The sequence below is a fragment of the Lissotriton helveticus genome, chromosome 9 (assembly GCF_964261635.1).
Source record: "Lissotriton helveticus chromosome 9, aLisHel1.1, whole genome shotgun sequence".
NCBI lineage: Eukaryota > Metazoa > Chordata > Amphibia > Caudata > Salamandridae > Lissotriton > Lissotriton helveticus.
The window spans coordinates 635,618,332-635,644,643 of NC_136070.1; the positions used below are offsets into that span (position 1 = coordinate 635,618,332).

The following is a 26,312-nucleotide window of genomic DNA, read 5'->3' on the forward strand; positions in this document are numbered from 1 at the left end:
CCTCTTCAACGTCTACATGAGCCCCCTCGCGCCCATCGCACGCCAACACAACCTGAACATCATCTCCTACGCCGATGACACCCAGCTGATCCTCTCACTGACCAACGACCCCGCCGCTTCCAGAGCCAACCTTCACGAAGGGATGAAAGCCGTAGCCGAATGGATGACGACCAGCCGCTTGAAACTCAACTCAGACAAGACGGAAGTCCTCATCCTGGGCTCCTCGCCCTCCGCCTGGGACGACTCCTGGTGGCCCCCCGCCCTGGGCTCCGCACCCACACCGACAGACCACGCACGCAACCTGGGCTTCATCCTGGACTCCTCCCTCTCCATGACCAGACAAGTCAACGCCGTCTCCTCGTCATGCTTCAACATCCTGCGCATGCTACGAAAGATCTTCCGGTGGATCCCCACCGAGACCAGGAAGACGGTCACCCAGGCCCTCGTCACCAGCCGACTGGACTACGGCAACGCCCTCTACGCCGGAACCACCGCCAAGCTCCAGAAGAGACTCCAGCGGATCCAGAACGCCTCAGCCAGACTCATCCTCGACATCCCCCGACGCAGCCACATCTCCGGACATCTGAGAGACCTGCACTGGCTCCCCGTCAACAAGAGAATCACCTTCCGTCTCCTCACCCACGCACACAAAGCCCTACACGACCAAGGCCCGAGCTACCTCAACAACCGCATCAACTTCTACGCTCCCAAACGCCACCTCCGATCAGCCAGTCACGCCCTCGCCGCCGTCCCCCGCATCCGAAGATCGACAACAGGAGGAAGGTCCTTCTCCCACCTGGCCGCCAAGACCTGGAACTCCCTCCCGACCGACCTGCGCCTGACCCAAGACCACCTTTCCTTCAGGAAGAAGCTCAAGACCTGGCTTTTCGAGCAGTAGCAGCACCCCCCCCCAAGCGCCTTGAGACCCTCCGGGTAAGTAGTGCGCTATATAAATGTCCATGATTGATTGATTGATTGATAATACAAAATGTTCTTACAAATGGCAGAACATAGTTAATAATATTCATTCAGACACACGCTGGTTTTATAAAATGGTCGCTAAGGGCATGGCTTGGCATCAAAGGCTTTGAGGTAATTAAAGATGAAATGGCCACTTATCGGACACACTGATTTCACAAGGTGCTTGGCCAAAATATTAAGCTGAAAATGTTGTCGCGCAAGAATACTGTTACCTTTATATTGTGACAAGCAGAATATCGTTGCCAGGAACATTGCAGTATAAAATGTAGTTTTAGTGTTATTGTTAAATATATTTTTAAACATGACATTATATAGAATATCATTGTATATAATATTTTTCAATATTATTGAACTGTTATGAATATTAGGATTTAAAAGGTTTAGAGATGTACTATTGGGTTTTAGGGGGATTGGGTGAGTGGTATTTATTTTTTTATTAATTGTACTTTGTTGAAGTATTATTGTACTGTGTTTAGGTAATATTTTAAAGTTATGTTTTTTAGTGGTGAGCAGGATAAAGGGTTTATAGTGGCACATTCTGGGGGGTTTATTAGTGAGAGTTTTTTTTTAACAACATGTTAAGTAAATGTTAACTACATATTTAAAATATATATATATATATCATCAATTATTGATTTGAAATCTTGACCATGCTTCAAAAAAATGTATTTTATTTTCAATTTAATATTTTCATCTTCTTTAATAATGTTTTGAAAATTATTATGTTTTCATTTCATGTTTGTTTAGTTTATTGTAATTAACTCTTTAACACAAAAAGTTGCAAAAAAGAATTGAATTAAAAAATTAATACATATCTAAAGTTTTTCTAAGTATAACAATAATTTTTTTTGTTAAAAAGAACTACTAGCTAGTGTTAGTAATTTTTATAATTGTTTATAAAAATGTAAACATTTTCTTCATTATTTTACCATTATACACACACACACACACACACACACACATATATATATATATATATATATATATATATATATATATATATATATATGTATATATATATATACATATATATATACATATATATATATATATATATATATATATATATATATAATATATATATATATATATATATATATACTACTATTATAAAGGAAGAACTTTGAACCTTTGAGGCGGGTAAACTCAGGAACCACAGCGCCAATCCACACACCCGATACATCGTTGTAATTGTCAGGGTGTGCAGATGGACATAGGCTATATAAATGTAAAAAATATAAGTTAGTTAAAAAATGTACAAGAAAAAAAAAAGTAGTCCCATGGAAGTTGCGCCGGCCGCGATGTGCGTGCTGACATCAGGAGCGCGGGGAGGAGCGGCGTCCAGGAGCGCGAGGAGGAACGGCGGACATGAGCGCGGGGAGGAGCGGCGGACAGGCGGGGAGGAGCGGTGAGGAGCTGCGGACAGGCTGGGAGGAGCGGCGGACAGGCGGGAAGGAGCGGCGGACCGGTGAACTCAGGAGCGCGGGGAGGTGCGGCGGATGAGGTAAGGCTCCGGGGGACCCACAGACAATGTCGGGGCGGGCGGGGGCCCTGAAGCCAAGGTCGGGACGGGCTGCTACTCCGGGGGACCCACGGACAATGTTGGAGCGGGCGGGGGCCGGGGCGGGCGGGGGCCCTGAAGCCTGATGGCTAGCGGCGGACCGGTGAACTCAGGAGCACGGGGAGGTGCGGCGGATGAGGTAAGGCTCCGGGGGACCAACGGACAATGTCGGGGCGGGCGGGGGCCCTGAAGCCAAAGGTTGGGACGGCTGCTACTCCGGGGGACCCACGGACAATGTCGGGGCGGGCGGGGGCGGGCGGGGGACCTGAAGCCTGATTGCTCCCGGACAGGGTCGGGACGGGCTGCTATTATATATATATGTATATATATATATATATCCAAACCATAACAGAACCCTCTTGGAAAAGAAGCCTCACGAAGGTAATGGTATCATCCCTCTTTATTAAAGCAACAGCCTGCCAGCAGGATTGTTCATGTAAAACTTCGTTTTCAGTTTAAAACGCCAGACGCGTTTCAGGAAATGAATTCCTTTCTTCAGTGGCGTAAATGGCAAGTATCAGCTGCGGGCGCTTTGGTGAAGAGCACTCAATTTAACATCTCCCGCTCTGGTAGGCGTGGCCAAAGGCCTTCTGGGTGATGTAGTCCTCTTTAGTCTTACCACTGTGGGTTGCGCCTGCATGCCAACACCAAGTGACAGCCAGTCAATGAAAGTTAGCGATGAAGCCGCCTGCTCGGCTTTGCGTGTCATTGCTTGGGGTTAGAAGCTGGAGTCCTCTGCAAGACCCTTCGCTTGCACCTTCGCTCCGTGAATGGAAACATCGGTTTATGCTTCCCTGGATCCGCTGGGGCGACAGGCTTCTCCTCCGCGACCGGGACGGCCGCATAATATCCAAACCATAACAGAACCCTCTTGGAAAAGAAGCCTCACGAAGGTAATGGTATCATCCCTCTTTATTAAAGCAACAGCCTGCCAGCAGGATTGTTCATGTAAAACTTCGTTTTCAGTTTAAAACGCCAGACGCGTTTCAGGAAATGAATTCCTTTCTTCAGTGGCGTAAATGGCAAGTATCAGCTGCGGGCGCTTTGGTGAAGAGCACTCAATTTAACATCACCCGCTCTGGGTGATGTAGTCCTCTTTAGTCTTACCACTGTGGGTGCGCCTGCATGCCAACACCAAGTGACAGCCAGTCAATGAAAGTTAGCGATGAAGCCGCCTGCTCGGCTTTGCGTGTCATTGCTTGGGGTTAGAAGCTGGAGTCCTCTGCAAGACTCTTCGCTTGCACCTTCGCTCCGTGAATGGAAACATCGGTTTATGCTTCCCTGGATCCGCTGGGGCGACAGGCTTCTCCTCCGCGACTGGGACGGCCGCATAATATCCAAACCATAACAGAACCCTCTTGGAAAAGAAGCCTCACGAAGGTAATGGTATCATCCCTCTTTATTAAAGCAACAGCCTGCCAGCAGGATTGTTCATGTAAAACTTCGTTTTCAGTTTAAAACGCCAGACGCGTTTCAGGAAATGAATTCCTTTCTTCAGTGGCGTAAATGGCAGAGGACTCCAGCTTCTAACCCCAAGCAATGACACGCAAAGCCGAGCAGGCGGCTTCATCGCTAACTTTCATTGACTGGCTGTCACTTGGTGTTGGCATGCAGGCGCACCCACAGTGGTAAGACTAAAGAGGACTACATCACCCAGAAGGCCTTTGGCCACGCCTACCAGAGCGGGTGATGTTAAATTGAGTGCTCTTCACCAAAGCGCCCGCAGCTGATACTTGCCATTTACGCCACTGAAGAAAGGAATTCATTTCCTGAAACGCGTCTGGCGTTTTAAACTGAAAACGAAGTTTTACATGAACAATCCTGCTGGCAGGCTGTTGCTTTAATAAAGAGGGATGATACCATTACCTTCGTGAGGCTTCTTTTCCAAGAGGGTTCTGTTATGGTTTGGATATTATGCGGCCGTCCCGGTCGCGGAGGAGAAGCCTGTCGCCCCAGCGGATCCAGGGAAGCATAAACCGATGTTTCCATTCACGGAGCGAAGGTGCAAGCGAAGGGTCTTGCAGAGGACTCCAGCTTCTAACCCCAAGCAATGACACGCAAAGCCGAGCAGGCGGCTTCATCGCTAACTTTCATTGACTGGCTGTCACTTGGTGTTGGCATGCAGGCGCACCCACAGTGGTAAGACTAAAGAGGACTACATCACCCAGAAGGCCTTTGGCCACGCCTACCAGAGCGGGTGATGTTAAATTGAGTGCTCTTCACCAAAGCGCCCGCAGCTGATACTTGCCATTTACGCCACTGAAGAAAGGAATTCATTTCCTGAAACGCGTCTGGCGTTTTAAACTGAAAACGAAGTTTTACATGAACAATCCTGCTGGCAGGCTGTTGCTTTAATAAAGAGGGATGATACCATTACCTTCGTGAGGCTTCTTTTCCAAGAGGGTTCTGTTATGGTTTGGATATTATGCGGCCGTCCCGGTCGCGGAGGAGAAGCCTGTCGCCCCAGCAGATCCAGGGAAGCATAAACCGATGTTTCCATTCACGTAGCGAAGGTGCAAGCGAAGGGTCTTGCAGAGGACTCCAGCTTCTAACCCCAAGCAATGACACGCAAAGCCGAGCAGGCGGCTTCATCGCTAACTTTCATTGACTGGCTGTCACTTGGTGTTGGCATGCAGGCGCACCCACAGTGGTAAGACTAAAGAGGACTACATCACCCAGAAGGCCTTTGGCCACGCCTACCAGAGCGGGTGATGTTAAATTGAGTGCTCTTCACCAAAGCGCCCGCAGCTGATACTTGCCATTTACGCCACTGAAGAAAGGAATTCATTTCCTGAAACGCGTCTGGCGTTTTAAACTGAAAACGAAGTTTTACATGAACAATCCTGCTGGCAGGCTGTTGCTTTAATAAAGAGGGATGATACCATTACCTTCGTGAGGCTTCTTTTCCAAGAGGGTTCTGTTATGGTTTGGATATTATGCGGCCGTCCCGGTCGCGGAGGAGAAGCCTGTCGCCCCAGCGGATCCAGGGAAGCATAAACCGATGTTTCCATTCACGGAGCGAAGGTGCAAGCGAAGGGTCTTGCAGAGGACTCCAGCTTCTAACCCCAAGCAATGACACGCAAAGCCGAGCAGGCGGCTTCATCGCTAACTTTCATTGACTGGCTGTCACTTGGTGTTGGCATGCAGGCGCACCCACAGTGGTAAGACTAAAGAGGACTACATCACCCAGAAGGCCTTTGGCCACGCCTACCAGAGCGGGTGATGTTAAATTGAGTGCTCTTCACCAAAGCGCCCGCAGCTGATACTTGCCATTTACGCCACTGAAGAAAGGAATTCATTTCCTGAAACGCGTCTGGCGTTTTAAACTGAAAACGAAGTTTTACATGAACAATCCTGCTGGCAGGCTGTTGCTTTAATAAAGAGGGATGATACCATTACCTTTGTGAGGCTTCTTTTCCAAGAGGGTTCTGTTATGGTTTGGATATATATATATATATATATATATATATATATATATATATATATATATATATATATATATATATATATATATATATATATATATATGTGTGTACATATATATATATATATATATATATATATATATATATATATATTTATATATATATATATATATATATATATACTGCAAGGCTCGCTTTTGACAAGACGAAAAGACGAGGAAGACCCAAATTTAGTGCAAGTTTTTTACAAATTTATTTCTGTGCTTGCCATATGGTCACGACGCGTTTCGGCAGATCCCTGCCTTGATCACATGACAACAGTGTCGTGAGATACACCTTCTTTTAAAGTGATAGTGCAACAATAGGCATAGAAGAATTATTGTCCGTATTTTCTCATCTTACATTTTTGTATAATACATGATCCAAAAATCTAACAGCGTTTCTAAATTAGATAGCAAATGTAAAATACATAATACAAATTTCGTTATATTTTTATAAAAATGATTTAAAGTGATATCCGTGCTTAAATGCAGTATCTTTTGGCTTCTGTATGTTGAATGGCCAAACTCCTAATAGTGCACACTTAGATTAGCAAAATTGCTTATAACTTTTGACACTTCACCTCTGTCAATATCAAAATATGAATCTAATATCACCCTTGATATCTAAACCATTGTTATATGCGTTTGATCTAAATGCCTATAAAATATACACAGTGCATCCCCAGAACCTAACCCTTAAATAAAACATTTCTTATGTTGTTATTTTGTACCAATTTTTCTTATTTTGTTTTTTTTAAATTAAAAACCAACGAACAAAAAAGTGCTCCCTAAAAAAGTGAATAAGACCAAAAAGTCATCAAGGCAATTACGTGCAGCCAAAAATTGTTGATATAGAAATTATATATACATATAATGCACTACAGAGACCCCTATAGCTTGAATTAAGCTTGAAAACTAAGAAAACAGGATTTCCTTAATTTGAACAACAGATTTCCATATTCATAGTCATGAAAGATTCCCACAGTTAATCAATGTTGCCAATCAGTACTTCATTAATTAATTCATCCATAAATATAATGCAAATCCTTGTTAAAAAATCTCAATATAGTATTAAGATATAATATCAAAAATATATATATATCTTTCTATGTACAATGTAAAAAATGTTAAACATGATTGCCTATTTCATTTCTTATATACAAAGTTTGATGATGTTCTAATCCTGAAGGCATATTTTTGTATTTGATGGAAATGGAACGCCTTGGTACCCTAGTCTTTTGTGTCAGTATATGTTTGATCTATTATTCAAGATAAGTGTACAAGTACACGGCCACTCATATTTAAACCATTTGGTTGTTTAGTGTCTTATAAAAGAATATAGTGAGTCTCCAATCTGCGTAGCATCCCCTCTCTGTCCCCTCCTCTTCTTTGCATCGGTACCGTATCTATCAGGAAATATCTCAGATCTTTAGGTTTTCCCCCATGCATATCATGAAAGTGACGGGCCACCGGATAGCTCTGATCGTTATTGTTGATTGCCCTTATGTGCTGTAATATACGTCTATGGCCCGGTAACTTGGAACTTCCTAGGTATTTCAAATTACAGCTACATTCTAACACGTATACCACATACTCACTTTTGCAAGTAAGGTGATGTTTAATACTTTGTGGTATCGTGTTGAAGGCAGTGAGATAAGAGGTCCTATTTACTCCATATGTGCAGGCTTTGTACTGAGGGCATTTATAACATCCCTTTCGTGCCAAAGATAGACCTGTGGAATCCTTATACTCAGGACTGCTTTTTACCAATACGTCAGCCATGGAGGTGGCCTTACGATATGTGATATATATATATATATATCACAAACAAAATTGCCTGAAGCATTGAAAGGGCACTCAACAGCCTCTCATGCTGACGTATTTCGAGGCTGACACACCTCTTTTTCATGGGCTGCAAAAACAAACAGGCATGGACAGTTCACTTCTGATCATTTACGGCATGCTTTTATTAACGGTTTCCCCCATTGGGCTTTGCTTAGTGCAATGTTTTTAGTGCATGATTGGTTTTGTAGTCCCTTGAAGTGAATACAAATAAATACCTTGGTAGGTTCGATGCCAAGTTTGTATTTCTAAAAGCATATTTACATCCTGAGTAGGATAGGCAAAGTCAAAGTGGGCTCTATTTACATACAGAAATGCTGTGCTGCATGGAGTAAACCAGTTTCACTCCACAGCCTTTCTGTATTGGCGAAATGGTGCTCCCTTCCACGGCTGTGCAGCCGTGCGGAAAGATTCACAAACAAAATGCCCTGAAGCATTGAAGGGGCATTCGACAGCGCTCCCAACCATCCAGTCTTTTTGCTTCTTTGTAGCTCGCCTCTCTCTTGACATTCTTTTCGCTCTCATGCCAACGTGTTTCGAGGCTGACACACCTCTTCTTCATGGGCTCCAAAAACAAACAGGCATTGACAGTTTACTTCTTATCATTTCCGGCATGCTTTTATCAACAGTTTCCCCCATTTGGCTTTGCTTAGTGCAATGTTTTTAGTGCATGATGGGTTTCGTAGTCCCTTGAAGTGAATACAAATAAATACCTTGGTGGGATCGATGACAAGTTTGTATTTCTAAAAGCATATTTACATCCTTAGTAGGAAAGGCAAAGTCAAGGTGGGCAGCACATCGGTACTGAATGTAAATAGAGCCCACCTTGACACCTTGGGCAGTGAACTCTGCTCCGTTTGCGGAGTTTGAAGAGTTTTCTGCACGCTGCAGTTCGTGAGCTCGTGAAGTGCAGAAAACTTTGCTCCGTGTAGTGCAGGAAGACCAGCTCGCACGGCAGTTCGCACTGCACTCCGCCACTTGCATAACTCTGAGGAGTTTATTTGTCAACTTGCAGAGTTCTGTATAGCAAAACTCAACGAACTATGACCAGGCCTGGTAAAAACTTTTCAGGTCATGTATAGTGTTAACTACTGTGTGAGTCAGAATTTCATCCTTAATCAAGGTATTCCTTAGCGACCTGCTTCTGCGGTATGTAACCGAAGTTTGCTCCTTACAAAGGAACCTATCACCAGGTCACATTGTGTCAGGATCCAGCAGCAGGTGCCAAAAGCAAGGCCTTAAACTGTAAATGTAATCATTGTTAAACAGTTCAAATCTAAAAGAAGATCAAATCCAATAATTGGAATGCAAATGGAGATTGTGGAATTCCAAGATGGCTGCTGGTGTGCCTTTCCCCAGTGTTTCAAGTGCAGGCTTAGAATAGAATGTGCAGCGCATGCTGCTTTCAAACTGCGCATTTCAGTGAGGAAATTTCCCCATGAGCAGCCTTTACCTCAGCCCTCCATCGTGAAAGTCAGTTTAGGATAGTGACTTCGATTTTTAGGCTTCGTACTAGTTCTCCATGTTATCTCCAGTTTACGCCGGAATGCCATTGGCCAAATAAAGGCTAGCAGTGTCTCTGTTTTGAGTCTGCTAATTTTTGGGAAGAGACTGTGAGAAACGTCTTTGTAACGTGCCACCTCCTGAGAGGAATTTGATGCCTCTGCTTTGAGCCTGGAATTTGAAGCATTTTTCTGAGGCAAACAACTATAAGATAGAACATTCATAGGAACTGTTTTCAGGCTGCAACTTGTAGGGAAGTGGGTTTCTGTTGCAGTAACCCCCCCCACTTTTTGCCTGATAACTGATGCACTTTTCCTTGGTGTGCCCTGGGTCCCTGCCAATGAGGTACCCAGGGCCTGTGTTCCTTCCTTAAACACTGTACTAAAGCCTAAACCCAATTGGCATCTCTGGCCACAGGTAAGCCCCTGGTAAATGGTATCCTAGGTACCCAGGGCACTGTGACCAGAGAAGACCCCTAAGGGCTGCAGCACTTATTGTGCCACCCTTAGGGGCCCTGTACCCTGACACACATACACTGCCATTGCAGGCTGAGTGTATTGGTACAGATCTAAACAGAAAGTCGACATGGCACATACCCCTGTGTGCCATACCCACAAACACACTGCCCTGGCATACATCAGTCACCCCTCTAGCTGGGTGCACTATGCCAGTGGTGTGGGCACAGGTGCATGAGCCCTGTCCCCCTACAGTACCCAGGGCCATTCCTGGGCACTGTAAGTGCAGTGATGCCATTAAAGAGTATATGGTGCTGGGAGGTTGTCATTGCGAACTCCACAGCACCATAATGGCCACACTGGAGACGGAGAAGTTTGGTATCAAACTTCTCAGCACATTAAACCCACACTGATGCCAGTGTGAGATTTAATGTAAAATGCACCACAGAGGGCATCTTAGAGATGCCCCCTGAAGCCTAACCAACTACCAGTGTCCTGACTGAGAGGCTGCCAATGCTGCCACACAGCAGACATGTTGCTGGACCCCTGGGTAGAGAGCCATCCGCTCTCCTGGGACTGCAACAATGCACATCCTGGGACGAGGTGCTAAGTCTCCTCCCCCAGGATGGGCAGGGGGAGCTTCAAAGGCATGCCGCCTTTGTGAGCTTCCCCAGGCCAATAGCTGTACTCAGCAACTGGCCCCACTGGTTCTGACCCCCAATCTGGTGGGAAGACAGGCGGGAAAAACAAAGGAAGGGAAGGGGGAGTGCCAGCCTCTGCCAACCCCACCCCTCAGGTGGGGGAGGCTAGGTAAAGCACAACTCCGGGCTCTCGCCAACTTGAGGAAGGGGAGCCCTGCCCAATCAGAGAAAGGCTCCTGCCCCCTCCCACAGGAGAGGAGCAGGATAGGGGTGTACTCACCCCAGAACAGGGACCCATTCGTCCCTGCCCTTGCCCTACCTGTAACGCCCCTAAATTTAGTATTTAGGGGCACCCTGAACCTTCCTTCCTCAGATCCCGATTTGAAACAAGCAGGAAGATCAAGAAACCAGAAGACCTGCCGTGCAGCTGCTAACAAGAGGATGACACCAACTGACTTGGCACCAGCCCTACCGGCCTGTTGATCCTTGAACCTGCTCCTGCGAAACTCTGGCACCTTCAGTGGTCAGCAACCTCAAAAAACATGGAAGACCTGACTGCCTTGAGACTTTACCAAGACTGGGACTCCCACGAGCAGTGGTTCTGCTCAAAAAGCATCACCCTTGGTGCCAGCCGGAAACCGCAAATCCAGCACACTCTGCACCCACCGAGCCTGGCCTGTGCCTGAGTAGATAAAGACCCTGAGGACGTCCCCCCGGTGATTGTGACCTGAAATCTAGTGCCCAAGGAACCTCCTTGACGACGCCTGCAGCCTCACAACAAGGGACCCCTCCAACCGCGACCAGCAGAGGGTAAGATTTCCCAACATCAAAAGACACCCCTGCACCCGGTGCCCCACGGCCCCCTGTGCCCAACTCCTGGGTGCCTACCTATCCTCCAAGATCCCAACTTACCCCTCGAAGTGTTGGTCGCTCCTGAAGAAGCTCCGTCCCCGAGCCTGCAGCCTTTGTTCATCTTCCAAGTTTTCCATTGAATAACATTGAGCTCCCGACGGCTCAAAAGCACCCTGCCCCCAACCACACGAGAGCCCCTGATAGTGCAACCTTTGTCCTAATCTACTTCCCCATTTGCCCTAAGCAAGTGACCAGGAGCCCAGCCACGTGGCCTGCTTGCCAGCAGCCACCAACCAAAGGCTCCCTGCCGCCCATAGGCTAACATTGGGCCTAACTACCTCTGAACCCGGCTGCCCCTGTGCCGCTGAGGATGTACCAACTGTACCTACCTGACCCTGGGAAACCCCTGAGTCTATGCCCAGAACCTTAACTCTGCTAGTCGAGTACTTACCCTAAAGCCGATAACTCACTTTTCTTCCATATGGTAACATTGACTGGTTTCACTTGGAAATTGGAGTTGTGTGGAGTTTTGAAACTTTAAAATATTCATCTAAAATCAGCCGAACAACGAATTCCGATTTACTCACCTGTTATCAGGAGAGACCCCAGGGCTGTACCTTTCAGCCCAGTACTGAACATGAAAAGTAACTATAACCGTGATTTACTCTTAACTCAATTTTCCTCCGTATGAGTCCATTGTCTGGTTTTCACCAGAAAAGTTTCTAAGTGTCGATTTTGAAAACTTACGAATATTCCTTAAACATCGCCTTTATGATTTAAACGCATTCCGTCAATTGTTTACAGGAGATACACCAGTGCTGGATCCAGGATCCAACACTGAGTAAGAAAAAGTAACGTTAAGATTACTTACCTCCTAAGTGAATTTCCTCCCATAGGATAACATTGGTGATTCTATGTGAAAAAGTTTCTAAGTGTCAACTTTTAAAATACAATAATATTTCTTTAAAAATTACTACTGTAACCAAAACGCTTTTACTCAACTGTTTACAGGAGATGTCCCAGGACTGAATCTAGGATCCAGTCCTGTGGTTAGAAAAGAAATCCATAAAGTAATTAATTGCATTTAACTAGAAGTTCCCATTGAGCTCAATGTCATATTGTGTTTGAAATTGTGTTGCCTATTGCAACAACTGTAAATATTGTACTCAAAAGTCTATTGCCTATTTGAAAAGTACTTAACTAAAGTAACTCATTCGGAGAAAGTATACTTTGATACCTTGTTGGTTCTAAAATAAAAGCAACTATATATTTGTATACAAACAATTGGCCTGGAGTTCAGTTCTTGAGTGTGTGAGACCATTTGCTGACTGAGTGTGTACAACAAATGCGTTACGCTGTCCTCTGATACTGCCTTACTGCTCGACCAATCTACCACTTTAGAGAGTTAGGTTATATCTAACTTTAGCCTCTGCCAAACCTCTGGGGACTGTGGACTCTGTACACACTGTACCTTACTTTGGTCCAGTATATACAGAGCCACTTTCTTACATTCAACTCCTTTAGAACATCTGGACAGGATAATAGGTAAGTGACAATTCTAAATATAATATTTATGGTCAAATGCCTTGCAAGTAGAGTGAAGGAAAAAGCTCTCAGTGTAAACGTTTAAATGGTGACTGTGGGTTAGTTTCTAAAACGAAAGTCAGGAGAGCGAATTAAATAAGAATTTTAATAAAGAACTCTTACCTGAGGAAACCGAGGAGTCTTAATCTAATTTCATCTCTTCATGGCACACACAAATTAAATGTGAAAAGAAAAGAAATCTATGCAAAGGTTACTAACAATGATAAGAGCACATCAATGAGAAACGACTCATGCACAAAGGGTTACATGAAGGTTGAGTGATGTGTAATTAAAAAGAACAAATTGACAACGAAATTTAATAAGATTGTTGCAGGAAGAATACAGATTAGAAGATGAGCAATAGCCATAGACGCTTCGGGTATGTAGCATATACAACTATTTAGTGTTTTCAATTGAGTTAGAGATAACAGCTAATGGAAGATTAAAAAGGATGTGTAAGGTATATTGTGTTCTTATGCCGTTTCTTACACTCTCTTAAGGAAACATACTTTAGCAAACACGCAGTGCCAACTCGCACAGCGAATAGAACTATTCTAGACGAGAGAAGGAACTGAAGGAAGTCAAGGCCGTCTCTTCTTATCCCCCCATTTGCATTCCCCCCTTGGGTCCCTCTTGCCATCCAGTTAATTGAAGGCCTGAGAGGTTACAAGTTAGGCATTGGGAACAGTCTTCATTCTACTCCTGTGGAAATCATAGGTAAGAGTTTCCGACATCGCCATAGCCATCCCGGACGGCTACAAAAACACCCGCACCAATGGGGTAGGAGGGGGAATCGCCATCATCCACAAGAGCCCCCTCAGGGTCTCGACCAGCAGCGACGACACTCTCAGCTCTGCTGAACACCTGCACTTCCAGATCCACATCGATCCCAACACCGCCCTCAGAGGAACTCTCATCTACAGACCCCCCCGGACCCTGGCCTCAGTTCAGCGACTCCATCGCCGACTTTGTCAGCACGCACGCCCTTGCCTCCACAGACTACATCCTCCTCGGAGACTTGAACTTCCACCTCGAGAACAAAAACAACACCAACTCCACCTCCCTGATCGACAACCTCGCCAAACTTGGACTCAGACAGCTTGTCACAAAGCCCACCCACTCCGCTGGCCACACGCTTGATCCCATCTTCTCCGCAAGCACCCACGTCACCTTCAGCCACACCACTGAACTCCACTGGACCGACCATCTCTGCATCGACTTCACCTTCCGAAAACCCACCACGCACCACCACACTCAACAGATCCCCCGCCGCAGCTGGAGCAAAATCACCGAAGACCAGCTAAACATCACCCTTGCCCGCAGCCCACTAACCGACCCCACCGACACTGACGCCCGCAACCTCAGATGCTGGATCGACGACTGCGCCAACACTCCCGCCCCTATCAAGAAACCCTCCAACAGACAGACCAACAAGAAAGCCAGCTGGTTCACCGCAGACCTCCAAGCAAATCTGCTGTACACTGGAGATGAAATGGCACCGCGAACAGACAACAGCTAGTTACACAGCCCACAAGAACGCCATCTGCAGATACCATCATCTCATCAGATCCGCCAAAAGGGCCTCCTTTAAGGACTGACTCGACAACAACGCGCACAACACCAAAGAGCTCTTCAACATCGTGAAGAAACTCTCCAAACCCAGCTACAACACCAACGACATCCCACCATTGCAAGACCTGTGTGACTCCCTTGCCACATTCTTCCATCGTAAGATCGCAGACATCCACGATAGCTTCAACAACCTGACCGCCCCGACAACCACCGACATCTCAGACCCCGCGGCCACCACCCACATAAACCCCCTGCTCACCTCAACACCATCAAAATCATGAACACCATCCACTCCGGCTCTCCGTCAGACCCATGCCCACACCACATCTTCAACAAAGCAAGCGCCGCCATCGCACCCCAACTCCGCAAGACCATCAAAATCTCCTTCGAGACTGCAACCTTCCCGGAGAGCTGGAAGCACGCCGAGATCAACGCCTTACTGAAGAAACCCAAGGCGGATCCGAGGGACCTCAAGAACTTCCGGCCCATCTCCCTGCTCCCGTTCCCGGTGAAGATCATTGAGAAGACCGTCAACAGACAGCAGACCAGCTACCTCGAAGAGAACAACATCATGGACACGTCCCAGTCTGGGTTCCGCAGCAACCACAGTACCGAGACTGCCCTCATCGCCGCCACCGATGACATCAGATCCCTGCTGGACAACGGCGAAACAACGGCCCTCATCCTCCTGGACCTATCAGCAACCTTCAACACTGTCTGCCACCGCACCCTACGCACATGCCTCCACAATGCAGGGATCCAAGACAAGGCTCTGGAATGTACCACCTCCTTCCTCTCTGGCAGAACCCAGAGCGTCCGCCTCCCCCTTTCCGCTCCGAAGCCTACGAGATCATCTGCGGCGTACCCCAAGGATCATCTCTCAGCCCGACACTGTTCAACATCTACATGGCACCGCTCGCCCACGTCGCCCGATCGCACGACCTCAACATCATCTCCTACGCTGGCGACACCCATCTGATTCTCTCCCTCACCAAGGACCCCCTCACTGCCAAAACCAACCTCCACGAAGGAATGAAAGCCGTTGCTGAGTGGATGAAGAACAGCCGGCTGAAGCTGAACTCGGCAAGACGGAGGTCCTCATCCTCGGCTCCACCCCTTCAGCCTGGGACGAATCCTGGTGGCCATCCGCACTGGGAACAGCACCGACACCCACCGACCACGCACGCACCCTGGGGTTTATCCTCGACTCAACACTCTCCATGACCAAGCATGTCAACGTCGTCTTGTCCTCTTGCTTCAACACCCTCTGCATGCTCCGCATGATCTACAGGTGGATCCCCACTGAAGCAAGAAGAACAGTCACACAGGCCCTCATTAGCAACAGGCTGGACTACGGAAATGCCATCTACGCAGGAGCCTCTGCCAAACTCCTGACACAACTACAACGCATACAGAACGCCTCCGCATACCTGATCCTCGACATCCCGCGCCACAGCCACATCACACCACACTTGAGAGACCTGCACTGGCTTCCTGTCAACAACAGGATCACCTTCAGCTCCTCACCCACGCACACAAGGTGCTCCACAAAACCGGACCGGCATACTTCAATAGACGACTCACCTTCTATACCCCGAATCGACAGCTCCGCTCCGCCGACCTCGCCCTCGCCACCGTGCTCCACATCCGAAGAGCAACCAATGGAGGCAGATCGTTCTCCCACCTCCCCGCCAAGACCTTGAACACCCTCCCCATCCTCCTACGGCAAACCCAGGACCTACTAACCTTCAGGAGGCTCCTCAAGACCTGGCTATTCGAGCAGTAGCAGCTCCCCTCCCCCCAGCGCCTTGAGACCCTCACGGGTGAGTAGTGCACTTTACAAATGTATTGATTGATTGATAACATCATCAGTTTTACTTTTGGGGCAGTCCAAAATCTCAGTTCTGGATTGTGTACTGATTCTGTGTTGTGCTTTCTCCAGGAACTATATGGGTTAACCCTGGTAAGAGAATCTTTCTATCCTGATCCTGTATTTTACTAAGAAATGTCATTCTTGCTGAAATTACATTTAGCACAAACGAGTTCCCCATAGGGGATTCTCCATTTAAGCTGGTTCGGGTGATTACTTAATGCATGAAGTTAACTGTCACCACAGTGAGTTACTTATGTAATCTCGATGTTACCTGGTTATTAGACATCCCAATTTCCACATCCAGAAACACAATACATTCCCTACTCCTGTTACAAGTGAATTCCACTCAGGCTAGCCAATCAGGGGAGAGCAGCTTGAAGGCTGGATTTTGGCTTACAGAAAAGAAAGTTTAATAACTTCTTTTCTGTGATAGTTATAAATCTAACAGTAGCAAATTGTTGGATTTATCATAACTATCATTTTAAGTCCTTGAATGATATTTTCAGCGCTGTATAATATGTATGCATGCGGGACCGGGGATCAAAACCTCCCAAGGGCAAACAATGTCAATTAAATGTGCGGGCGCCCATGCCCCCAGAGCTTCAAAGACCATCACCCCCCCAGGGCAGTATATAATATATATGTGGGCTCAAAGAAAATAATAAAGTGGGTCCATTGCAGGTCCCTGGCCCTAGGGACCACCAGCTCCCCAGGGCTTAAATAAACATTGGGAGGCTGCGAACCCCCCCTGTGGAGCCATGGATGGCCCTTGGGACCACGATCACACAGGGCCAGCTCCTGCTATGCCCTGAGGTGCCTACCATCTGGATGTAGCTGTTTAATTTTGCTTCCTTCCACCAAGAAAAAGCAAACATAACTCCACTTTCTGCAAGCCGGAGCTGTCAAATAGCTCAGACTTGCAAAAAGTGGAGTTTTCATCTGTTTCTCTGCATGCAAATATGCGTGCAGTGAAAACGGATGAAAACATTGCTCCTGCAAGCAGGGAGTTGCTATTTCAAGCAGCTCCTGCTTGCGGTAGCAGGGCCGGCTCCCACAGGAGCTGGGACTGCAGGGGCCCGTGGAAAGAGGAGAAAGATGAAAAATAAAGGTCAGAAACATGCAGAAAGAGGCAGAATAAAAGTTAGCAATGAGCATAAAGATGCAAGATAAAGGTGAGAAACAAGCAGAAAGAGGCTGAATAAAGGTGAGAAACGAGCAGAAAGAGGCAGAATAAAGGTTGGAAACAAGCCGAAAGAGGCAGAATAAAGGTCAGAAAAGGGCAAAATAGATGTCAGAAATGAGCAACAAGAGGCAGAATAAAGGTCAGCAACGAGCAGAAAGAAGGAAATAGAGGTCAGAAATGAGCAGCAAGATGCAGGATAAAGGTCAGAAAGTAACAGAAAGAGGAAGAATAAAGGTCAGATAAGATCAGAAAGAGGGAAAATAAAGGTCAGCAATGAGCAGAAAGAGGCAATATAGAGGCCAGCAAGGAGGAGAAAGGGCAAAATAGAGATCAGCACCGAGCAGAAAGAGGCAAGGTAAAGATGACAAATGAGCAGAAAGAAGCAGAATAAAGGTCAGAAACTAGCCGAAAGAGGCAAAATAGAGGTCAGAAAATATCAGCAAGAAGCAGAATAAATGTCAGAAAATAGCAGAAAGAGGCAAAATAGAGGTAAGAAACGAGCACCAGGAAGCGGAGTAATGGTCAGCAGCAACCAGTAAGAGGCAAAGTAGAGGTCTAAAACAAGCAGCAAGAGGACAGCAATGAGTAGAAAGAGACAAAATAAAGGTCTGCAACAAGCAGAAAGAGTCAAGATAAAGGTTAGAAACAAGCAGAAAGAGACAAAATAAAAGTCAGCAAAGAGCAGAAAGAGGCATGATAAAGTTCAGAAAGAAGCGTAAAGAGTTAGAGGAAAGGTCAGAAATGAGCAGAAAGAGTGACAATAAAGGACAGCAATGAGCAAAAATATGCAAAATAGAGATCAACAACAAGCAGAAAGATTCAAAATAAAGATCAGAAGCGTGTAGAAAGAGGCAAAATAGATATCGGCAATTAGCAGAAAGAGGCAAAATAAAGGTGAGAAACGAGCAGAAAGAGGCGAAATTCAGTCCAGCAATGAGAAAAAAGAGGCAGAATAAAGGTTAGCAATGAGCAGAAAGAGGCAAAATAGAGGCCAGAAACGATCAGCAAGAGGCAGAATGAAGGTGGAAAATGAGCTGAAAGAGGTAGAATTAAGGTCAGAAAAGATCAGAAAAAAGGCAAATTAAAGGTCAGAAACCAGCTTGTTGACTCCTCATCTGAGGCTCCACCCCTTTCTCAACCACTCTGCACAGGGGTCCCCTGGGGTACTACTGCTTGGGAAATGATCTCCCCTTGGCTGTTGAGGGTCGTTTGGGGCCAAGAATCCCTATTGGTGCGATAACTAAGTACACCACAGACAGATCATTGATATGTCGGTAGAGCCCCTCCCCCTTTTCTGAACCACTCTGCATAGGGGCCCCTGGCATACTAATGTTTGGGAGATGAAGTTCCTTTGGCTGCTGATGGTCGTTGGGGGCGAAGAACCCTTATTGTTGCGATCAATAAGTCCCCAATAACCAGATTACTTAGATGTTGTTGGAGGCCCACCCCTTTCTCAACTGCTCTCTGCAGGGACTTCCTGGTGTACTACTGGTTGGGCGATGAATTCCCCTTGGCTACTGAGGGTTGTTGGGTGACAAGAACCCCTATTGTTGCGATAAGTAAGTCCCCCACAGCAGGATTTCTGAGACTGCACCAATGGCCCGCCCCCTTTCTCAACAACACTGCACAGGGACCTCCAAGCATACTACTGGTTGGGGGAAGTACTCCCCTTGGCTGTTGAGAGTCATTGGGGGTCAAGAACCCTTATTGTTGTGATAAGTAAGTCCCCCACAGCTGGATTGCTAAGACGGCATCAGAGGCCCCACCCTCTTTCTCAACCCCTCTGCACAGTGGTCTCCTGTCGTACTACTGGTTGGGGGATGAACTCCTCTTGGCTGCTGAAGGTTGTTGAGGGTCAAAAAACCCTATTCATGCAATAGCTAACCTCTGAACTATTCTGTCCTAATGAGGTGTGACATAACCTTCCAGAGAGCCAATGCGTTTCCTTTGGAATGAGAACTGAAACTGTAGAAGCAGCTGGCACGAGGGAGAAGGGGTGGCCAAACTGGTCTTCAAAGAGAGAATGGCACTTTAGGACAGCACATGCTCACCCCCACATCCTTCTACCCTTGCCACACAGAAGCCCTGGTAATTAGTCTAAGGAGTGGGATGGAAGGGAAGTGTTAGGTAATCGAAAACACGACAGTGGGTTGGCTTAGTCTGGCCTAACCTCCAAGGAGCGAATTCCTCCATGTTGGATTTTGAGACTTGTTCTTTCTGGGACAAGAATATGACAATCTTTGGAAGAAGGGGGTCAAACACCTGGGTGGCACCCTGTTTCTCATTGGTCAGAGGTGCCCCCTGCTTGATACCCAGAAACTGTGAATAAACATGAAAGAGCTGCATTGCAACTCAGATATGCTGCCTGAAACAACAAGGAGAAGAAGGAATGCCCTGCTGGAACCCTGACCTGCACCCCAAAGAATTGCACGCCACCATGCAAATGAGGGAAGGCCGCTGAAGATAGCGCTGGTCCTTTATGTGTGGCAGGTCTATCGGCATTACAGAAGGGGCTGCAGGGGGCCGCACAAGCATCTGCAGCCCCGTCTGCAATACCAAAGTGCCCGGGACGCGCAAATCGGGCACATACACCTGTTGCGCACCAGAGCGCTTTGCGTAATATGGCCCCAGATGTAAATACAGTTGCCTTATAGTATCAAACCATATCATTAGTGAATAAAGATAGTAGAGTTTTTTACATGAGAAGCATGGCAAATATCTGGGAAATGTATTTTAACTAAGTGAATCAAGGTTGTACCAACTGGAGGGGGCCGTGCAGGAGATATGCACATGTTAATTCATTTAGTGGAGGTATTTGCAAAACTATTACTTTCCCTATGATTTTGTCAGTTAGGCGTGTTTTAACCTGGCTGCTTTACAGTTCAAAAACATATATTGGTAATGTTCTGGATATTGTTCATATTGTAATAGTTTCGAACGTGATACTGTGTTTTTTTAGTCGTTTTTACTGTTGGTATTGTAAAGATTTTCTACAATACATTGTGATGGGAATTGGGAGTGACAGAAATGTGATAGCCTTTCTAGTGTTGTGTCGTTGACTCTGAATCAGAGCCATTCTGCCGAGTCACTCTATTAAAATGAAGCCGTCACTGCTTGAATGAAACTGCAGCCCATGATGTCACTGGCACGCAGCGTGCACGTTCCACTGTGCAGTCGTGAGTCATGCTGTTACGTTTTCTGGCTGTTAACCAGATGGGATGTTATTCGGATTACCAGGAGAATGTGAGAGCATCCGATTAAGAAACAGAAATGGGACTGATATCTAAGCCTGCGGAAACCACTCCATTCACAAGGGTAGTATTCTGACTCAGCATGAGAATATTTCAGGCATGTTAGTATTTCTTTCTATATTTATAAGCAGTTTTATATAGCGCTGACAAAACCCAGAGTGTGACAACGCGCTTTGTACAAAGGCATAATACATTTACCGTTTACTAGGGTAATAACATATCATTTGATAGAGTAAATAAAGGCACAAGTATGGGCATTACAAAAGTTTAAAAAGGAGTGAAAATAGGGCGCAGACACCATGCAAAACAGTTAAGTGATAACCACTAAACAATGCCAAATAAAGCAGTTAAATAGGGTGGCATGTACACACAAGGGCAGAAGTCTGAAAATGATGTAACTGCATACCAGTCTTAGAGCCTGATTTAGAGTTTGGCGTGCAGGGTAATCCATCACACCTGATGGACTCCTCAATCTGCCTGCTCTGTTCTCAGTCATGTGGGCCACTGGCTCTGTCATTGGAAAACTTACTGCGATGGTCTGACAGAGCAGGAGACAAATACTTTTTATTCTCTGTTCCCAGAGAATATTTTTTTTTCTGTTTACCAGGTGGAAGCCACGTGGTGCCCCACAAAACCTTTTGACCCGGGCCCCACAAAAGATTAGAGAAGGACAACCCTTGTAATGTCTTTTGGGGCAGACATTCCCAGAAATGAGTGACATCAGCTTAAAGGCTGGATGCAATTGCAGACTGTTTGTGGGAGGAGGGCAGCCCTTTCACATACAGATTCAAGAGCTTGCACCAGGGAAAAAACCTTGCCAAATTCTTTGATGGCTGGTGTTCTGTGTGTGTAGAAAGAGAGTTGACAATGTTACCTTTTCACGTTTTCTCAATGAATGACAAGAACCATTTTGGAAGTGTAAATTAGTTTACTGCGAGGAATATCTTTGGGTGCTAAAGAGCATTTGAGTATATCAATTAAGCAATAGTGCTCCTAAAGGATAAGCAAAAATGAAAGATGTGTTTTACTTGAAACATCTGTAAGAGGCGTCTCCATGCCAACAGGATTTAGCTTACCTTATTCAGATATTAGACACTGGTCTGGGAATGAGTAAGATACTATTCTGGAAGCCACTCGCCCTATGACTGTGGAGAAGTGTGGAGAAGTGTGGCTCAATGGTTAGAGCGGCAGACCCTGATGCAGAAGTCTGGCCCGGGACCAGGGTTCAATTCCTGCCTAGGCGGGTCTTGGGCTCACTTTCCTCGGACCTGATAATTCTCGCCTTGGTGCCTATTCTAATCATGAGTCCCACTCTGCAACTCTCGGCAATAGCTTGCTTAATCTCCACAATGGCCCCAACAACGCTAGGATGCCTTGCTTCACCTTCGGGGTGCCCATGAGTGGGCACTTCACAGGGAAAGGCCAGGATGCGTTCCTCAGTGGTATTCGTACAAGCGCCGATAGGCCTCCGGGTAGTCGTGCGCTATTCAAGTACCTCTACATTTACATTTACTGTGGTCTAAGGCAAGTGATACCATACAAGGCAAGAAATTGTTCGCTAATTTTGCAGTGGATGAAATACACCAAGTTCAGAGTATTGCTCGAGCCCTTCTTGGTACTATGTATGTGCCCCCAGCCACCTGAGGGCAGGGACTCTGCGTTATATTACTTTGACATAAAATTTATGCCTAAGGATATGGTTTGTTTAAATACTATGTGGCATCCTAATATCCTCTGGGGAACATGGGTCCATATAACAGACCATAAAGTGCAGTATTTACTGGAAGCAAGGGCAGATATCCAAAACAGATAAGGCTATTCACAAAGGTAAACTTACACACGAGTGTGCCTACACCTACAAATTTACTCTTACTCTTTTGGAGTAATCTTACTACTTTTGCATGCCTACCATTTCCAAGTCTAAAGTTACTCAAAAGTGTAGATTGGCCTCACTCCCCGAAACAGTCGGCGAAGTCAATAAAAACATCATCTATGACCCAAGGTTTCTACTATTAATGAGTTTACAGCTGTATTTTACGTTCCGCACACTTGGTGGATACCTGTGTAACTGGAGCAGAGATCTCTGTAAGGTAAAGCCTAGTGATAATGATAAACGTTAACATAGTTTAAAACAAATACAGTTCAAATATTTTATGTTAAATATTAATGTTAATTAATGTTATATATTTCTTTTAAAAAGGTAGTACAAATAAAATGTATCCTGCAGCACTTTTGAATGAATAATTAATTAGTTTATATTTATCTATTAAGTTACTAAAAGTTATGTATAAAATTTATTTTAAATAATGTATTTATTGTTTTAAAAAATAGATTTTTTAAATATTAAGTAAGGAAGTATAGGAAGAGGCTTGAATCGTAGCCAGTAAGATGAGGATATACAGTCCTCATAGTACCCTTTAGAGCAGCTAGAGTGGGTAGCATAAACCATTAAGTTTTCTTATGTGTTTTTTCAAACAGCATTAGCCATGATTGAAACTCGTCCAAGGCTGTTGATCACATGTGCTGTGAATTAGGAGGCTCTAACTTCACTGCTGGCAGACAAAGATACAAAGCGCCTGATGTACTAAGCATTTTCACACGTGCAAATCCTCTCCCTTTAGAAGTTAGAAAAGTTGTTTAGACCCCTAAAAAGGGGTTCTAAATGGATACAGATCCAGTTGCGGCTCGCCAAGGGAGTGCTGCGGGGCGGTGGGCAGGGGAGGGGCAGGGTGGGGGGTTGCCGACTCGGACATACGACGGACAGAACTCAGAGTAGCTTTACTCAGAGTTCTGTCTGTCGCTTGTCCGAGTCCACTACCCCACCCTGCCCCTGCCTCACCGCCCCGCAGCACTCCCTCGGCAAGCCACCACTGTACTGATCTGTTATCTCGATGAAGGGTGTTGTAAGCATCCCCTCCAAATACAGAATCAGTATTTTATGTTTGGATGCTGGGGAAACAAAATATGATGAATATAAAAAACGTATGTTGATGAGTAGACAGTGGTCCAAGGGACCTCAGTCAACTTTAAATAAACTTTAAAAAAGGAAAAATATTTTAAAGCAGCCCCTTTCCTTTAAAGTTTGCTTTATTTAAAATCAATCACAGAGTTTGTGGACTGCTGACCCATGCAGACCACCACCCCTGTAATAGTGGCTGATTGGATTGAGCCACAATTTGTGACCTAACTAATGAACAAATGAATGAATTGATCTCCAAAATACTATTTGCAAATTGCGACCCATAAAATAGTACAGTAAATAGTACATCTGACCCAAAGCCCATATTAGGAATTCTGGTGAGAAGTAAATATAATAATTTAGTCAGAAGCAGTGAGCCTCAGGGTTGACATTTGTCATGCCCTTCAGCAGTCTAAGCATGTGTAGAGCATCATTGGTTATGTTTTTCTCATGCTCTTGAAGTTGAAACCTCTCGTCCAACAATTTCAAATGACCGATCCAGTGAAGAGAAAATAACAGTTCTCTTCCCCAGTACTACTTCTCTAAATGTCACCAAGAACAGGAATTCTAGAATGTTTTGTCTGGTGGGCTGTTGAGTAATATTATGTCTTCATTTACTGGATTACACATTGGAATTATTTTTAAATGATTTTCATTAAATATAAGATAAAGCAAGTTTTGGAAACATCTGTTTTAAAGAATACACATGCCAGATAAATTGTAAGCCTGTACAACTGAAAAAAGACACAACTCAATCGATTTCTGCAACAACAAAAAAATTCATATGAGAAATGTCACCACAGATATTCTCTTGTACTGCCTACTTTGTTAGGGAAAGAAGAATGGAACATGAATAACACTGGATCTATTACGATCCAAAACTAAAAGGGTATGTCAGTTGTGAATAGCGTCTGTATCCAGGAAAAAAAGACGAACACTATCAGGCAGGCGTGACACTTAAGGTGAGTGAAGCAAGCTTGTACCAATATAATGTAATGAATATATCTCTATAAGCTGTCGAGACGCCCCCTCGCCATTTTACTCAAAATGTGGGATTTAAAAAACTCTGAAGATGCTGCCTGATGAGCGAACTAGAAGATCTTCTCTTCATCCTTTATCCGCAGATGTGATGGAATCTCAGCGATGCCTTGTTGTCTTCAGAGATCTTTTTTTTTTAGCGCCTACAGGTCTTCTCTCCTCAATAAAATTGACATAAGTGATGAAGTACCCCCCCTTGTTGTACCGTATAAGGATATTGCAAGTCACCAAGGACTTCTATAACCATATAGAGGAATGAGGGCAATGGCTGAGTTCCTTTATAAGGTTAAGGAACTCCAATATCCTTATCTTATCATGTACACCAGGGGGTACTTTATCCCTATAATAATACAGGGTCACACTATTACCTTTCACACAAACAACTTAAAATCTTGGTGCGTAACTCTTTCATATGAAAGAGTGAGCACATTTACAAAAATGAAGAATACAAATTAACCTCTGGTGCAAAATGAACAAAAAAAGCAGCACTAGTTTGCAATGTGTAGAAACATGCAGAAAGATTCTAGTTTTTCTCTAATTATCTAAGGAGTGTACAAAATAAACATGTTCTCTCTGGTTGTCATTGTAAACTAAAGAGTAGAGCAGAAGGAAGAAAGTAGCGTTCGGTTTTTCTTGCTTTGAACAGCTGCTTCAGCTTTGCTCCGTGACCTGACCCGCCTTTCCCCTTGGATGCTGGTTTAAGAAGTAGGAATTGTGAAGTCAGAACTCAACTGTAATAACCTTGTAATAGTAATAACCTAGTAATAGTTGAGTTATGGCCTCTCTTTTTTATAATGGTGCATCACAAGGCAACGATTATAAAGAAATTAGATTTTGTTTATCCAGGGATTACAGAATCCCATGTATTAAAGTTAATACATGCAATTTTCTACCATCAAAATGGAGGTTGAGCTTCCTTAGTGCTGCTATCGTCACCATTTATCTTTGACTGGAGTTAGACAACTGCACCAATAGTGAGAATGACCTCCCCATACTGCCTACTGGGCCCAGCTCAGGAAGCTTTCAGACCCTGAGTATTTCAATCCCGAATGCAGAGTTGATCCCTAGCACCTCGCTGTCAAAGAACTGTTATGTCTTGAATATCTTCGCCCTCTGTAGATTGAAGGGGGGCCAGTGTCCTCAAAATGAATCTTTCACCGTATTCTCCAGCGTTTCTACTTTAGTCTGTCAAGGAGTTATGGGGGAAATGGCACATCATTTCAAATGGCCCCTGTGTTGTGGCAGTGTTCTTCACCCTGTTCCTCCCTCTACTCCAAGACAAAAAAGTATTTGTTGATGCAATTATTATCTTCCCTTATATATAAGTAGATCTTCTATTCAGAAAGTGCTCCTTCATGGGGTAATTTTCTCCTCATTCTGCTTGCAGGACTTTCAGTGACACTGCAGCATTGCCACCATTATGGCCTCTTCCTGGAAAAGGTTAATCACATCCGCTGGCCTCCAAAGGCCAGCGAGAGAAAGCCATTTCGGCACTCCAGAGAATCTAAGCCTTCTCAGTGCCCTGATTGCTCTGCCTCAACTAATCGTTAA

At 45.2% G+C, this 26,312-nt stretch overlaps 1 protein-coding gene across 1 annotated transcript in view; it reads left to right on the forward strand.

The window, feature by feature from the left end:
* LOC144783233 (uncharacterized) overlaps positions 1–26,312 on the forward strand; it is a 67,322-nt gene extending 41,010 nt beyond the window's left edge. Inside the window, exon 6 of the mRNA XM_078662317.1 lies at positions 26,149–26,312. Coding sequence (XP_078518443.1) covers positions 26,149–26,312 — 164 coding nt within the window. The remainder of the gene's footprint in view (positions 1–26,148) is intronic.